Source organism: Lipotes vexillifer, unplaced genomic scaffold (genome assembly GCF_000442215.2).
Source record: "Lipotes vexillifer unplaced genomic scaffold, Lipotes_vexillifer_v1.1 scaffold666, whole genome shotgun sequence".
Lineage (NCBI taxonomy): Eukaryota > Metazoa > Chordata > Mammalia > Artiodactyla > Lipotidae > Lipotes > Lipotes vexillifer.
Genome location: NW_006787408.1, coordinates 376090 through 391483, shown reverse-complemented (window position 1 = coordinate 391483; position 15394 = coordinate 376090). Strand labels below are relative to the sequence as shown.

The window sequence follows — 15394 nt, the reverse complement described above, 5'->3', positions numbered from 1 at the left end:
CTTCTTATGTCCTTTTGTTCTAACTTTTATTGCTTGGGCAGGTTTCTTCAAGAAAATTCCACACAGCATGTTAATTTACTTCTACATATGCCAGCATGTATCTCTAAAAATATACAAGTATTTTCTTACACAGCAACAGAGCCCATTATTACACTAAAAAAGCAATAATTCTTGTATTGTGCATTATACTCATATCTAAAAAAGTCTTCTTATAGCTGGTTTGTTTGAATTAGGATCAATCAGCATTTTTAAAAATGAAATAGAAAATAGATAAGTAAATATCTAATGTCATCCCATGTAGCAAGGCTCATTACTGTTTTATAAAATTTTTTGGTGTGTGTGTATTTGTGTCACTTATAAAATGTATTTTCTTACCATTGGTCATAGCCATGGAAGCGTGAACACCACTGGTTTAGAGATCCTCTCCTTTACTCGATAGGCTCTGGGCAAACTTCTGTGTCCAAAAACACTTTCTGCAGTTTAAGAAGGGATGTATATACAGAAAGGAGAGCTCTGTATCTTTACTTTTACTGTTCCCTCTGACTAGAAGTCCTCTCACCATGATGTCTACTACTTAACATCTCCCCCAGCCTACTGAGGGCTGAAATATCATTCCCACTATGAAACCTTCTTCTGTTCTCCTGCCTGGCTACCATTTGGCTTGTCTCTTTCTCATTCTACTCATCACACTGCCTAATGTAATAGTTATCTATATACAATATGTGTTTTATCCTCTCCTATAAATTAAGCTCATCAAATGTAGTATGAATAATTTATTTGCCCTGAGACGTAACTTGCCCCGTGCTTTGCTTACACTAAGCATTTAACAACTGGAAAACTAAGTTAGGAATTTGGGACACTGGCCATAGATTATTAGGCAGTAAAGATGTTGGGGTCAAAAACTGGACCCCAGGGAGAGACTGGAGAAGAACCCAAATTCATGAGGTTTAGACTTGATTATGAAAAGCAACAACAATATTGATGGTAGTAACATTATTTTTCACAGTTTCCTATGCGCCTGTAAGTACGTCACTAATATTCCCAAATAATCCTGGGAGGAAAGGGTAGATATCACCCAGTTTTACACATTAAAAAAAAAAAAAAGCAGTTAAGTACTTCTGCAAAGTCTGGCTTCTAAACTGTTAAAATTCTGTTCAAAGGCTATTCTATTTACTGGGATGGGGACCCCTAATTTTCTAACCAACAGTTGAACGCATTTCATAGTTCAGAATAACTGAGGGAGAAACCAAGGATGCTCAACCTGGGCTTCTCTTCCACTTTGTCACATCTTCTGGAGACTAAAGAAATCTGAGAACAACTTGGTTAAGTCTGAACTGAAAAACAGGCAAAACCACTCTTTCTCTCTTACACACACACAGCACATACCTTGCATGTGTTAACAGCTAGTCATCCTTCAGACCTCAACTTAAAGATCCCTTCCCTGGAAACGTTTTTGATTCCCAGGTGAGGCATACTCGCTCAAGGAAACATGTCTCTTTCCTTCAGAACCCCTGTTTCAGTGTTTAATTCATTTAGTGTGATTATTTGATTAATATCTGCCTTGTCCCTTAGAATGTAACTTCCATAACAGTAAGGACCATGCCTCCTTTTGCCCATCATATTTTTTTCTACACTTAACTTGCTGCCTGGCAGAACTTAGGGGTTTAATAGTGAATACATTCATGATTGAATAAATGAATGCCTAGACAAATTTCATCAGTATTGCCTCATACTTCAAGAGGAAGCCTGGTACAAGAACAGAGAGAATATTGGTTGGGGATTAAGGGTTTCAGAGCTAGAAGCAAGTAGAAAAGAATATGCATTCATTCTCACTACTACCTCTACCAGCCTCATTGATTCTGCAACCACATGCCTTGTCTTTCCTTCTGTGACATTGGTTGGACTGTCTGGATTCTTACCTAAAGTCAATCCCTTCACTTTTGTACTGGATCCCATCCCGTCTTGCATATTCAACATACTCTTTCTCTGTCTTATGCTGCATTATCAATTTTTCACCCCTTACTGTAGCACTGTCCAGTAGAATTTTCTATGATGATGAAAATGTTCTCTGTGCTGTCCAATATGGTAGCTACTAGCTATATGTAGTTGAATGTGGTTAATTACTAAGGAACTGAATTTTAAAGTTTATTTAAATTTAAATCTCCACTTCCCCTTCCTTCATGTACTCTTAAACTTGCTTCACTCAATCATTTAGCTCAGCATGTCACCAAAATGGCTCTTCTAAGCATCACCAGGGACCTCTGAGTTGAGAAATCCTATGGTCAATGTTGAGTGCTCATTTTACCAGAACAGCAGCATTTTACATGGTTGATAATTCCCATGGTTGAAAGATTTCTCTCTGTTATTTGTGAACTCACTACTCTCTCTTGGTTCTCCCCCTACCTCTCTGGCTATTCTTTCTCAGTTTCTTGTGCTGGATGTTCATCTTCGCATCATCTAAATACTGAAGTGTCATAAATCTCAGTCCTTTGACCTCATCTTTTGTCTATCCATATTTTCCTCCTAGGTGCTTTCGTCCATTTCTCATCCATTTCTATGGCTTCAAATAATAGATACAGACTGTAAACTCCCAAGTGTATCTCTAGCTCTGAACTCCAGACTTGTATATCATACAGCAAACCCCCTACTCAAACTTGACATTTGGATGTCTAACAGGCACTTCAAGTTTAATATTCCAGATTACTTTTGATTTCACCTTTTAAATCTGCTTTTCCCTCAATCTTTCCCTTCTTAATCACTGCCATCTCTATCTTTCTGATTGCTCAGGTCAAAAATTTTGCAGTCATTTTTGACTTACATCCCATAGCCAATCCATCAGTAAATCCTCTTGGTTCTATTTAAGTAGAGTGAGGATCTGACCCTTTTTCATTCTCTCACCTGCCACCCACCTTGTCCAAGCCACTACCATCTGTACTCTGGATTATTGCAAAAGCCTCCTCACTGGTCTCCCTACTTTTATTTATCCTATTCCCTTAAAATCACCTTTTCAAACAGCAGCCAGTGTAATCCTTTAAAAATGCAAATGGATTCACATCACAACATACTAAACTTTCCAGTGGTTTCCCATTTCATTCTGAATAAAAATCAAAGTCCTTACTACAACACTCTGCATGATGAGGCCCAACGCCCACGGTCCCTGCCACCCCCTTTGCTCTTTCTTCTCATCCACACCGTCCTCATTGTTCTCTGAGGGGGTTAAGCATACCACCCTCAATTCCTTTCCCCTTATTTATTTTACATCCCAGTTCTTATCTGTCTTCCCAAGCTAAACTTTGGAGCCAATCGAATCAAAATCCAGACTTGGTCTATTTTGTTCTCTGCTGTATCCGCATCTCAAATAGTGCCTGACACTATTTGAGAACACTATTTATGTGTTCAATAAATCAGTGTTGAATGAGTGAATAAATAAATTATATCCTAGTGCCTAGTAGTATATAACCCAGAGTAAATCATTTAACCTTTTTTTGGATCTCATTTTTCTCATCTCTCAAAGGAGAAATGAGCTGGATAACCTCCAAACACATTCATTCAGTAATTATTTAATGCAACCTACCGTGTGCTTGGCACTGGGTAGGTGCTTCCGCTACAGGAAAAGGTCGCACAGTTCCTGCTTTCAAGGAGCTCCTTGTCGGGCTTCCGGAAAAAACTTCTGAGCTTTCACCTGGGAATGCTTAGAATACAGCTAGGTGAAGAGGGCGCTGGAGAGTTGTCTGTACTTGAAGCCTGTTCTCGGCTTCCCACATAACTCCGATTGCCCCAACAGATACTGAACCGGTAAAACTTTGCTGAGAAAGCTGCTCTGAATTGTGTTTGAAAATACATACATAACTTGACTATCAATTAGTGTTTTTACAAAGTGAGATGGCATATCACAGTACTGTTTTAAAAGTTATGTTTATGAATCGAAACCTTTGGGTAACTTGGGAACTTGTAACCCAAATTTACTTATATAATATGCAAAAAATCTTTAAGTTGATTTACATGCACAGGGTACCCTTCCAGGTCGTAAGGCTGGGGGCCTCCTATTTTATCCCCAGATTTGGCTCAGGACTTTTTTTTTTTTCCAGGACTCTTAATTATACTGTTATCTTGCTGGTGCATTTACTGAAGGAATGGGTGGGGTGAGAGTTGGGGAATAGAATGCGTTCACCGCCAGCTTTAAAACCTTCGTTATAATCCATCCATTTCATAAAGCAAGGCACTGCTCATGGACTTAAAAGTTGTACCTCCGTATACCTTTACACTGTGCACAAGCACACAAATCACATCACATTTAACCTTGGAGGCCCCTAGCACAGTGCAAAGGTCCTTAACGTTCTTCCTGTCCCACACTTCTGACTATAGTACGCTCCTCTCAGTAGGCGCGGCATCTTGGGCTTGGAGCGGGAACCGCGTAACGTCGGCTACAACTCCCGCACTCTGCAGAGAAAAGTCCCACACTCCGGGATCTTCACAGTCAGCTCTTCTCGAGAGTTCCCGGGTGTTCTCGCTAGTTGGCCCCCCGCAAGCCCTTGCGCGAACCTGGGAGGAGTCGACCTCTTCCGACTCTACCAACTGAAAAGTGCAGGGGTCGAGAGACTGAACATGCTGACGTGAAGGAAAGAGAACGGAAAGAGACGCTCCCTGGAATGATATAGCAAGCCATATTGTAATGCACATATCTCGTGGGGATCACACGTCCTGGGAGAAACAGGTTTTTCAATCTTCCAAGTTATAACAACACGTGCCTCCCCCTACGTCTGGCGCGCCCGGCCTTTGGTCTCTCCCGCGCCGGACGACCCCGCGGTCACGTGCTCCCCCATCCTTGCCCAGCGTGCAGCCTACGGTGGGGACGGCGGAGCCATGGCTGCCCTGCTGAGACCGGCCCGCTGGCTCCTCCGCGCCGGGGCGGCCCCGCACCTCCCGCTCTCCCTGCGCCTTCTAGCGGGCGGCCCGAGCCGGCCGCACGCCGCCTTCTGTCCGCACGCCGCTCGCGCCGGGCGCGTCGCCGGGTGAGTGCCAGGCCGCTTTCTCAGCCCGCCTGCAGCGCGGCAGTTCCTCGGGGTCGTGGACGTGGGCGAGGGCCGGGTCTCACTTGTGCTCTTTCCACACCCTCCTCGCTGCTCCAGGGCCAGGCGTCCCCGCGCCTCGTATCACGCTCCTCACCGGGGGGTTTAGGGTGACAGGGTTGGTGGCCTTCAGAAGGTTACGGCCACGGGCGTGGCTTGCTTCCGTCACAGATCCTGCCATCGCCGCCTCGGACCCGGTCATCCTGCCCTCGGGTTATCGATGTCGTAAGAAGCTGAGAGAGGCTTTGAAGGCTGCTGCCGGGGGTCAGGCTCTTCTATGATTGATCGGCTCGGGTGTTGTCCCACGTGCAAGGGTTATTGGTGCTTAGTAATCATCTAGGACTTAAGTTTCGAGAGCTTTCTTTTTGGAGGGAGGATAGGTCGGGAATTTTGGGTGAGCTAGGGGTAGTTTAGAGGTGGAAGTTTAATTATCATCAGTGTGGGCTGTTGCCTCCGTTTTCTTCAGTGGAGTTTACCTCAGTATTTACGAAGATGTGCAGCGGGTTGGGAGTCGGGACAGTAGGCTCTGTAAGTGTCAGTGAATGGATAAGTGGACACATTCTAGGCACTCTGTGGGAACTGGGGGTGCAAAGGCAAATTAATTTCTCAGTGGGTGTCAAATGTGTGAATAAATGCTCTCATGGATTGAGGTTTATCAGGGGGTAAGTTTGGTATAGACTTTGCCAAGGAGAGGATAAGGAAGCTTGATGAAGGTGTTAATTTGAGTAGTAGTTTTTTTTTTTTACGTCTTTATTGGAGTATAATTGCTCTATAGTGGTGTGTCAGTTTCTGCTTTATAACAAAGTGAGTCAGCCATACACACACACGTGTTCCCATATCTCTTCCCTCTTGCATCTCCCTCCCTCCCACCCTCCCTATCCCACCCCTTTAGGTGGTCACAGAGCACTGAGCTGATCTCCCTGTGCTATGCGGCTGCTTCCCACTAGCTATCTATTTTACGTTTGAGTAGTATTCTGATCGCCTGAGAAGGGTAGATGGGCACTGAGATTTTAGAATTGAAGAAAAACTGATTTTGAAAGACGAGTGTTTATAAATAGAGGTACTTTGGGAGACAGCATAAGGACTAAGAGCTGAGGATCTGGAATAGGCCAGGGCTGGACTGCGGGCTTCTCTATTTGCATTATGCCACTGGACAAGTTACGTAATGCTGACAGGCCTCAGTTTCTTTAGTTATAGTTATAAGATGGGAGTAGTAATAGTGTTGGTGACATTGCACGGGGTTATCTATATAAAGCTCTTAACATAGGGCCTGGTTCCTCATAAATGCTGTATTAGTTACTATAATAGTAACAGTAATAGCTGTAATTGCATGGATTTTTTGTGGTCCTGCTTAGAAACCTACTTTATGTGTAGAATTACATGGAGGAAATGTTTTATGACTTCTTAGCAACTTAGTTATACATCTTTGGAATGTAGTCTGCTTATGACTTGGAGCCTACCTGAATTTTCTCATTAGGCCTGAACAGTTAACCTTTAGAAGTTGTGCCTCTGCTTTCACAGATCTACACTTCTTGGCTTTCAGAGAGGTTCTTTTGAGAAAGTTGTGCCAATTATTTATATTTTTCTAGTCCTTAACATCCCTGTGAGGCCAGGGGAGGGTCGATGTTACAGTTCATCTTCGCTGTTCCATTTGAGGAAAACAGTAGGGGGAACACAATCTAGTAGAGAGGGTGTTGGTCTGCTCATCAGCCTGGGTTCCATTTACTTGCTGCGTAACCTTACCTAACCTTTTTGATCCTCAGTTCGTTGTCTGTGAAGTCGAGGTAACAAGGCCTTTCCCTCTTTTAAAGCTCATTTCTTGTCATTCAGGACTCAACTTAAATGCTATCTCTTCAGAGAGGCCTAACCTCAACACTCAGTGCAAACCCTATTTTAGTTATTATTTATCTGCCCGCTGCTTGTTTCCTTAGAACTTAGTCTTGTTCACCACTGTGTGCTCAGCTCATAGCAGGTAGTAAAGAAGTATTTGTTTTCTTGTTCTCCTGGACTCTGAACATTTTCTATACAGTTTCCTACCCATAGCCTGTAAGCATGCTCACATCTTTCCCACCTGAAAAACAAAACCTTTCCTGAAACTGGACTTAACTCCACATGCTCCCCAGTCTCTTCTTCCTGTCTCCTTCATTTCTTCACTTCGAATTCGCTCTTTGACCCACTGCAGTCACACCACTGGGACTAGCCATCATTGTCTTATTTATTAACTTTTTATTATGTATTTTTAAATTTTAGAACTTATGTGCCTTCAGGAACAATTGCAAAATATTGGGAGGGGAAAGCAATAAACTAAAAATTACTCTTAATTCTGTCACTCACAGAGATCCATTGAGATGTGTGTATATATATGTGTATATATATATATAGAGAGAGAGAGAGAGAGGGAGAGGGAGAGAGAGGGTGCTTTTAAAATTAGGCATGTGTGAGATGTAAGTTTATTTCATTTAATTTTTTTAAGGGACTTCTTAATAACCAGATCCACTCTTGTTTTTTTATATATAAATTTATTTATTTTTACTTTTGGCTGCGTTGGGTCATTGTTGCTGTGCGCAGGCTTTCTCTGGTTGCGGCGAGTGGGGGCTACTCTTCGTCACAGTGTGCAGGCTTCTCATTGCAGTGGCTTCTCTTGTTGTGGAGCACAGGCTCTAGGCGCGCGGGCTTCAGTAGTTGTGGCATGCGGACTCAGTAGCTGTGGCTCGTGAGCTCTAGAGGGCAGGCTCAATAGTTGTGACGCACGGGCTCCGCGGCATGTGGGATCTTCCTGGACCAGGGCTCCAACCCGTGTCCCCTGCATTGGCAGGCAGATTCTTAATCACTGCGCCACCAGGGAAGCCCCCAGATCCACTCTTAAGGCCTTGATCTCTGGCATTACTGTCTCCCATTTCCCCCTTAATGAAACCCTTTTATTGGCATTGATGATGACACCACTCTTTCTTGATTTTATTCTGTTTAGAATTTTTCTCATTTTGTTGCATCCTTTTCCCTCTGTTCATCTCTTAAATGCTGATATCTTTGGGGAGTGGCGGTGGTTGTTCTTAGTCCTTTTGTTTTCTCATTTTTTTTCATTCCCTTTGGGCAACCTCTTCCATTTTTAGGGCATCAGCCAATACCTACCTATCTGATGATGGCAATATTTTCCCTCCTGGAGGTGCCTGCCTGCTACTAGGCACCTTCACTGGTTGACCTATAGGTACTTCAAACCCATACATCTCAAACTGGATTCATCACTTTGCTGTACACCAGAAACTAACACGACATTGTAAGTCAACTATACTTCAATTGTTTTTTTTTTTTGCGGTACGCAGGCCTCTCACTGTTGTGGCCTCTCCCGTTGCAGAGCACAGGCTCCGGATGCGCAGGCTCAGCAGCCATGGCTCATGGGCCCAGCCGCTCCGCGGCATGTGGGATCTTCCTGAACCGGAGCACGAACCTGTGTCCCCTGCATTGGCAGGCGGACTCTCAACCACTGCACCAGCTGGGAAGCCCTATACTTCAATTTTAAAAATTAAAAAAAAAACAAAACAAAACAGAAAATATCAAACTGGATTCATCTTTCCTCCCAAATCTGTTCCTCGTGCGTTCCCTGTTTTAGTGAATGTTGCTATTTCTGTCAGCTTTATAGAGATTTTTCATTTATGTTGCTTTGGCACTTCCCTGTTCCCATCCTCCCTCCTGTGTATTGATTGCACAAATGATTAAGTTCTGTTAGAGCTGCTTCGTCTGGAATGATTTCCCTCTTCTTCCAACCCCCACTTTATTCTGTAGTTTCCCTGGTAATTTGATCTTGTCATTTTCCTACTTAAGAATTAGACACTGTGGTGGCTCCCATTTGTTCCAGGATAAGGTGCTTCATGACCTGGAGATGTCTCTGGAGCCTCACTTCTTGTGAGTTCATTCCCATGGTGTCCTCTGTGCTAATAGCCATATCAAACTCTACTTCAGAGTCCTCCACAGCACGGCTTCTGAAACCGCAATGCGCATAAGAATTCCCTGGGGATCCTCTGAAAATGTGGACTCTGACTTTGTAGGTATAGGTAGGGGACTGAGATTCCGCATTTTTAACAAGCCCTCAGGTGATAAAAATTCTGCTGGTCTGTGAACCAGCAAGGCTTTGATGGAGCACGTTGCACATCTCTTTACCTTTGACTGTGATGGTCACTGTTGGGATGTGTCTCCTCTTCTCTGTTTAATCTCTGTTGCTGGCTTCTCCCTTTGACCACTCCCTTGTGCTTTCTCTCAGATCCGGAATCACTAAAGCACCTATTAACACTATTGCATGTGTACCCACCAGCACTCCAGACCTGGTTGAAGGTTCCTTGAAGGCAGGGACTTTGTCTTACTCTTTTTGCCTCCCCTGGTGTCTGACTTTGTGGCACATAGTAGATGTCAAATGTTTGTTGAGTAAAACAATGACAATCTTAGACATTGAGGAAGGAATATTTGTGGGATGCGAAGGAGTTTGAAGGGGTACTTAACGCATTCATGTAGTGCAGTGGATTTCCACAAATTCACCCTGATTTGATTTCCAGGAATGTCTGAGAAGGACAGATGAGTATTATTGAGTGAAATTATTAGAATTTATTAATACTTAGGTGCTTCAGAGGAAAGGTAAGCTCTGAGCTAAATCAGTTTGGAAGCGGATCTGGATTGATGATTATCTTAAAGGTGAAGAGCACATATTGCCCTATGATAGAATGATGTGACTTCTAAAATTGAAAGGAGAGAAAACTTTTCCTTGTTTACCTCTCATTAAAAAAACGTTCTCAGCACATCTTAAAAGTCTGTCTGGGTCCTTTGGAGTTGCGATTCAGCCTCTGCTCCCTGTGGGTTTAAGTTTATCAATTACAGAGGACTGTGATAGGCATGTGTACAACATGTTATGTATGTGCTATCCATAGATAGGAATATAATACTGTGGCATTTCAGAGAGAAGAAGGAAGGAAACATTTGTTTTGTGGTAGGGGATCGCTCAAGTTTAAGAGGCCACGTGGTAATGAGTAGTCAGAATGTTCCAGGGGAAGAAAGAGGAGGAAGAAACTTGGAGGCCATACTTTTATCCTGTGTGTCTACGTGGGGTGGGATGTAGTGGAAGTTGATACTGCAAAAGCCAATCAATTTTTTTTTTAATAATTTATTTTTGGCTGCGTTCTGTCTTTGTTGCTGCACGCGGGCTTTCTCTAGTTGCAGCGAGCAGTGGTTACTCTTGGTTGTGGGTGCACGGGCTTCTCGTTGCGGTGGCTTCTCTTTGTTGTGGAGCACAGGCTGTAGGCACACGGGCTTCAGGAGTTGTGGCACACAGGCTTAGTTGCTCCACGGCATGTGGGATCTTCCCGGGCCAGGGCTCGACCCCGTGTCCCCTGCATTAGTAGGTGGATTCTTAACCACTACACCACCAGGGAAGTCCCCAATCAATTTCTTAAAGCTACCAGCGTTGATTAGAAAGTTGGTCGGAAGCCGTTGGAGGCTTTTGAGAAGTACAGGTCTTGACAAAGTTTACAAAGACCCTAGGAGAAATAGGGACTGGGGATAGATAGACCAGTGAGGAACAACATTGATACATACTGCACATTAGGCTTAATAGGGCCACAACTAGGTTGTGCAGAACTGAAGAAAAGATCCTTCCTTTTCTGAAGGAAAGAGAACAGGAGCTTGGCAGGAATGTTAGAATTAGGAAGAATTGATTTGGAGATTAGGATGAATAATAGTACCTTTGGGGTAGATCTTTACCATTGTCAAACTGTGTTTGTATGAATTTATCACACACACGTTTCATCTTCTGTGGGTTGATATTACAAGTTAGGAAACTGAAGTTTAGAAGGGTGAAGTAATTTATCCAGGATCTCCAGTTGGGATTCAGCTGCAGATGCTGGGATTCTCAGTTCCCAAGTGCTTTGAATATGTTGTGTTTTAGGTGCTGAAGGGATTACTTATGGACATAAAAACATTTTTTAAAAAAGGCAATACATAATACAGTATAAATTGAAGAACTAGAGACTATCACAAGTAAGTAAGCACATGATAAGATCTCAGAATGTAAACTCTGGAGGGCATCTCTAGAATAATCTAGTCTATCCCACTCTTGCTTTATATTGATAGATTCTACGGAGTATCTTGCTCCACATTATATCTAAGGTCCCAGCCTGGGTAACGGACTCTTGTTACTTCCTGTCATAGCTGAGACAAAGGAGACATCCCTTTGGACTGGAGGAGCCTGAGATGGAGGGGACATCTGGATAGGTGGAAAGGAATGACATTGGTGTTTCAAGTCAGAAGACTGTTACCAAGTGTAGAAGGGTTGCAAGTGACTTTTTTACTCTGAAGTTCTGTGACTTACCGTAGAGCATAAAGCAGTGTTCGGGGGGACAGCTTAGCTGGGCAAGAGTTTTCGGAGAACTGAGGTCTTGCAAAATTCAGGGAGAATTTTTCAGGGAGAAAGTTCATTGTGACAGCTTTACAAAAGATATTTTAAAAGATCAAACAGCAGATATTTATTGAGTACCTTCTATAATAAGAACTATTTATTGAGCACTCCTGTGTTAGGAATCTTATTTTTTATGTGATCTTTATAAGGTAGGTATTTTTTCTCACGTGAGAGAACTAATGCTTAAACCAAATACCTTTCCCAGAGTCACGTACCTGTTAAACAGCATAGCTTGGATTTCAGTAGGCCTTTTAAAATAAGTCTTGTACTTTCTGCTAATACATTTTAAAAAGAAGAAATAATGTAGTTAATATTTATTATGCTTAATTTGCTGGGTCCTTTATGTATACTTTTCTCAGTGTTGCCCAGACCTTGGGCATTTGTGTACTGCCTTCACATTTTTTTGCCAAATCTAGTACTACCTAAACTATTATTTATGTTTAGCATTTTTCTTTTCATTGGGTTTAGGTTTAAACTGACATTTTATAACTTAATTTTGTTTTAAGCAAGAATTCTAGGAAGATAAAGAGCTAGGTGCAGTAGTTATTTTAAACTATTTGTTAAAGTAAATAAAACTACAGAAATAGAAAGTCTTTGTCTACATGCTATCTAAAACCATTTTCCTGGCAGAAGTGCAATATTTTGGGAAACATTGCATTATCTCAGTCTTTGTGATATTCCTGTGAGGTGAGTACTATTATCTCTGAGATTTTACAGGCTTAGAGAGAGTTGTGGTAACTTGGCCAAAGTTACATATCTTAGAAATGGCAGAGTCTGAAATCAGGACAGTCTGTTTGTTTGTTTTTTTCCTTCCAATGAGAATGTCTTGAATGGCTTAAATTTTGCATAATGGCTAACCGTTTATCCTTTTTTTTTTTCATATAATTAGAGACTTTTGGCTTATAATTAGTGATAGTTACCAGGAAACATGGCAACAGATATAAAAAGAATATGTTAGACATTTCTTATTGATATCTAGGTTTCTATTGAGTCTGGTGTTAGCAAATTTGGAATACTAGACTTTTCAGTGCAAGCTCTTCTGTTCTTAAGCTTCTTTCTTTTCTCCTTGTAATATAGACTTTACAGTTAGGGGCCATGTTGGAAATTCTTAATTTTTTTAAACACATAAAATATTCCTGTTAAATTTGACTCTAAACAAGAATTTTAAGGACTAAAATTAGGAGTAATTGCAAAAATTTCCCCTCCTTATCCCAGTAACCACTTTACATTTTTACATTCAAGCCCACACTCTGAAAGCTGGTGTATTTCCACTATGCCATGGAGCCTTCTGTTTTTGTCTCTAAGATTGTGCTTATCAAGTGTTATGAAAATGATACATAATACGTTAAGATGTATACAGAGGATTAATTAAGACTCTCTAGGGCTCTTTTACATGAATTTTTCTCTATTACATGGAAGTGAGAATTAACAAATTGTACTGGCAAGACTTGTTGCCTGGAATTTGCCGTTAAATCAGGTGGGAGCCTTGGTGATCCTCATCTCCGCGCCCACCCTCCTCTAAGCTTCAGTCTCTCACTTGGACTGCAGCAACAGCTTCCTAAATGGTATCTCTATTAAATTCTTGCTGCTGTCTAATTTATGGTCCACCCTGCAGCTAGACTGATCTTTTCTAAACAGAAGTAGATCATACCACAACCCCTGCTTACAAAACCTTCAGTAGGGTTCTATACAATTTTGTACTTGGAATGAAATCTGTATCTAGAATAAAATCCAAACTCCTTACCTTCACAATCCTCCATGATCTAGCCCAGCCTTCCTCTCCAGTCTCATCCCATCTGTTGCTCACACACTTGGTCTACTGACTGTTCTACTTAGCCTAGAATACTCATCCTCTGATATCTGTGTGGCTGCTGCTTTTCATCCTTAGTTAAAAATTTTGAGTGTCATCATCTTTGTACATTTAATCCAAAGTAGAACCCTACTGTTGTTTCATTGGAGTCATAGAACTTAACACAACTCGTGGGTTTTGTTGTTTGGTTTTTTAAGTTTAACTAATTGATTATCAGGTTTACTTACTAGATAAGTAGAAAGGCTGATCCTAGCACAGTGCTTTATACATAGAAGGTGCTTAATAAATCTTCTTTGAATCAATAAATGAAAGAATTTAGGTGTTGTGATAAAAGTAAAAAAAACAGTTATAGGATCCTAAAGAGGCAGTGGCATGAGACGGTTTTAGGGGAGATTGATCTGGCAGTTGTATGAAGAAAAGCTGAAGCCTGAGAAACTAATATGAGTTTTGTTGCAAAAATCCATGTGTTCTGGATTGAACAAGGAACTCAGAAATAAAGAGGTATCTGAGGGCTCAACAGATGTGCTGTGAAGGATGAGAGGGATTGAGCAATTATCCTAAGATTTTGAGCTTGAGGGAACAATGTAAAGATGGTGTAGTCAGTAGCAGTGAAGAAATTTGAAAGGAATACCAACCACTTTTAGGAGGAATCACTGTTTTTTGAATTTTTAACATGTTAAAACTTAATTGGAATCAGTATATACATAAAATGTATAAAATAATTATATACTGTAACCAAGTTGGGTTTATTCCAGGTATGCAAGCCTGGTTCAAGGTTTCAATAGTCAATTGATGTAGTCAACCATATCAACAAACTAAAGAAAACTCAAGTAGAATAGTTAAAATAAGGGATTGGTGAGAACATAAGAGAAATTTGGATACCTATTGCCTACAGAATAGTTCAGCAAAATATGCTGCTGTGAGAGCAGCATTGTGAAAATCAGTCTTGTATTTTATAAGCACGTCATAAAATCCAAATCCCGTAGTTATCAGCCATTGTAGACTTTCCCTTATCTCGTCTCACATTCCCTGCCTAGGTTTAATTTTTACCACTTTCCAGTGTGAACTGCCTGTTGCAGCCAGATTAGTTTCCTTGATGCTCTTCCGCCATGTTGAGCTCATTTCAGAATGAAATTACCCACGTACAAGTACAGGTCCTGTCATTTAACTAGCTTTTACTGTGACTTTGGGCAAGTTACTTCACTTTTCTTATCTGTAAAGTCAAGATTATAGTTGTAATTTTCTATTACCTTGCATGTCTTAAATGCATAATAAACATTAGCTACTGACTATACCTATTCTGTCGCTGTATCTTTAAACTCTGATAGCTCTAAAGTGATGCCAAATTGGCTCATAATAGCAGTGAAAAAGGAAGAAGAGAATAGGGAAGGGAGAGTTTTAAAAATGTATGTGATTAGTTTGGTGTATATTCAGAGTTTAAAAGGAATGAATAACAGTTCAATAAAAAGTTTACTTGAAAGAAATAAACACTGAGACTATCCAAAACATACAAAGAATTCTTAAAACTCAACAATGAGAAAACTTAATGACCTAGTTGAGAAATTAGCAGATCTGAACAGTTCACCAAAGAAATACTGAAGGCAAATAAGCATATGAAAAGATGCTCATATCATATGTCATTAGGGAATTGTAAATTAAAACAACAGTTAGATACCACTACATGCATGTTAGAATGGCTAAAACACCTATGGCATCTGTGGTGAGATGTGGAGCAATAGGAACTCTCATTTATTGCTAGTGGGGATGCAAAATGGTACAGTCATTTTGGAAGATAGTTTGACAGTTTCTTACAAAGATAAATAAACATAAGCTTACCATATGATCCAGCAGTCACACTCCTCAGTATTTACCCAGATGAGTTGAAGATTTCTGTCCACACAAAAACCTGCACATACATGTTTACAGTAGCTTTATTCATAATTGCCCAAAATTGGAAGCAACTGGTATGTCCTTCAGTAGGTGAACTGATAAGCAAATTGTGGTACATCCATACAGTGGAATGTTATTCAGCACTAAAAAGAAATGAACTATCAAGCCATGAAAAGACACAGGGGAACC

At 41.2% G+C, this 15394-nt stretch overlaps 1 protein-coding gene across 1 annotated transcript in view; it reads left to right on the top strand.

Annotated features, from left to right (window-relative positions):
- The first annotated feature begins 4863 nt into the window (after positions 1-4863).
- Positions 4864-15394, top strand: part of LRPPRC (leucine rich pentatricopeptide repeat containing) — a 108504-nt gene continuing 97973 nt past the window's right edge. Inside the window, exon 1 of the mRNA XM_007459953.1 lies at positions 4864-5012. Within this exon, the coding sequence (XP_007460015.1) occupies positions 4864-5012 (149 nt within the window). The remainder of the gene's footprint in view (positions 5013-15394) is intronic.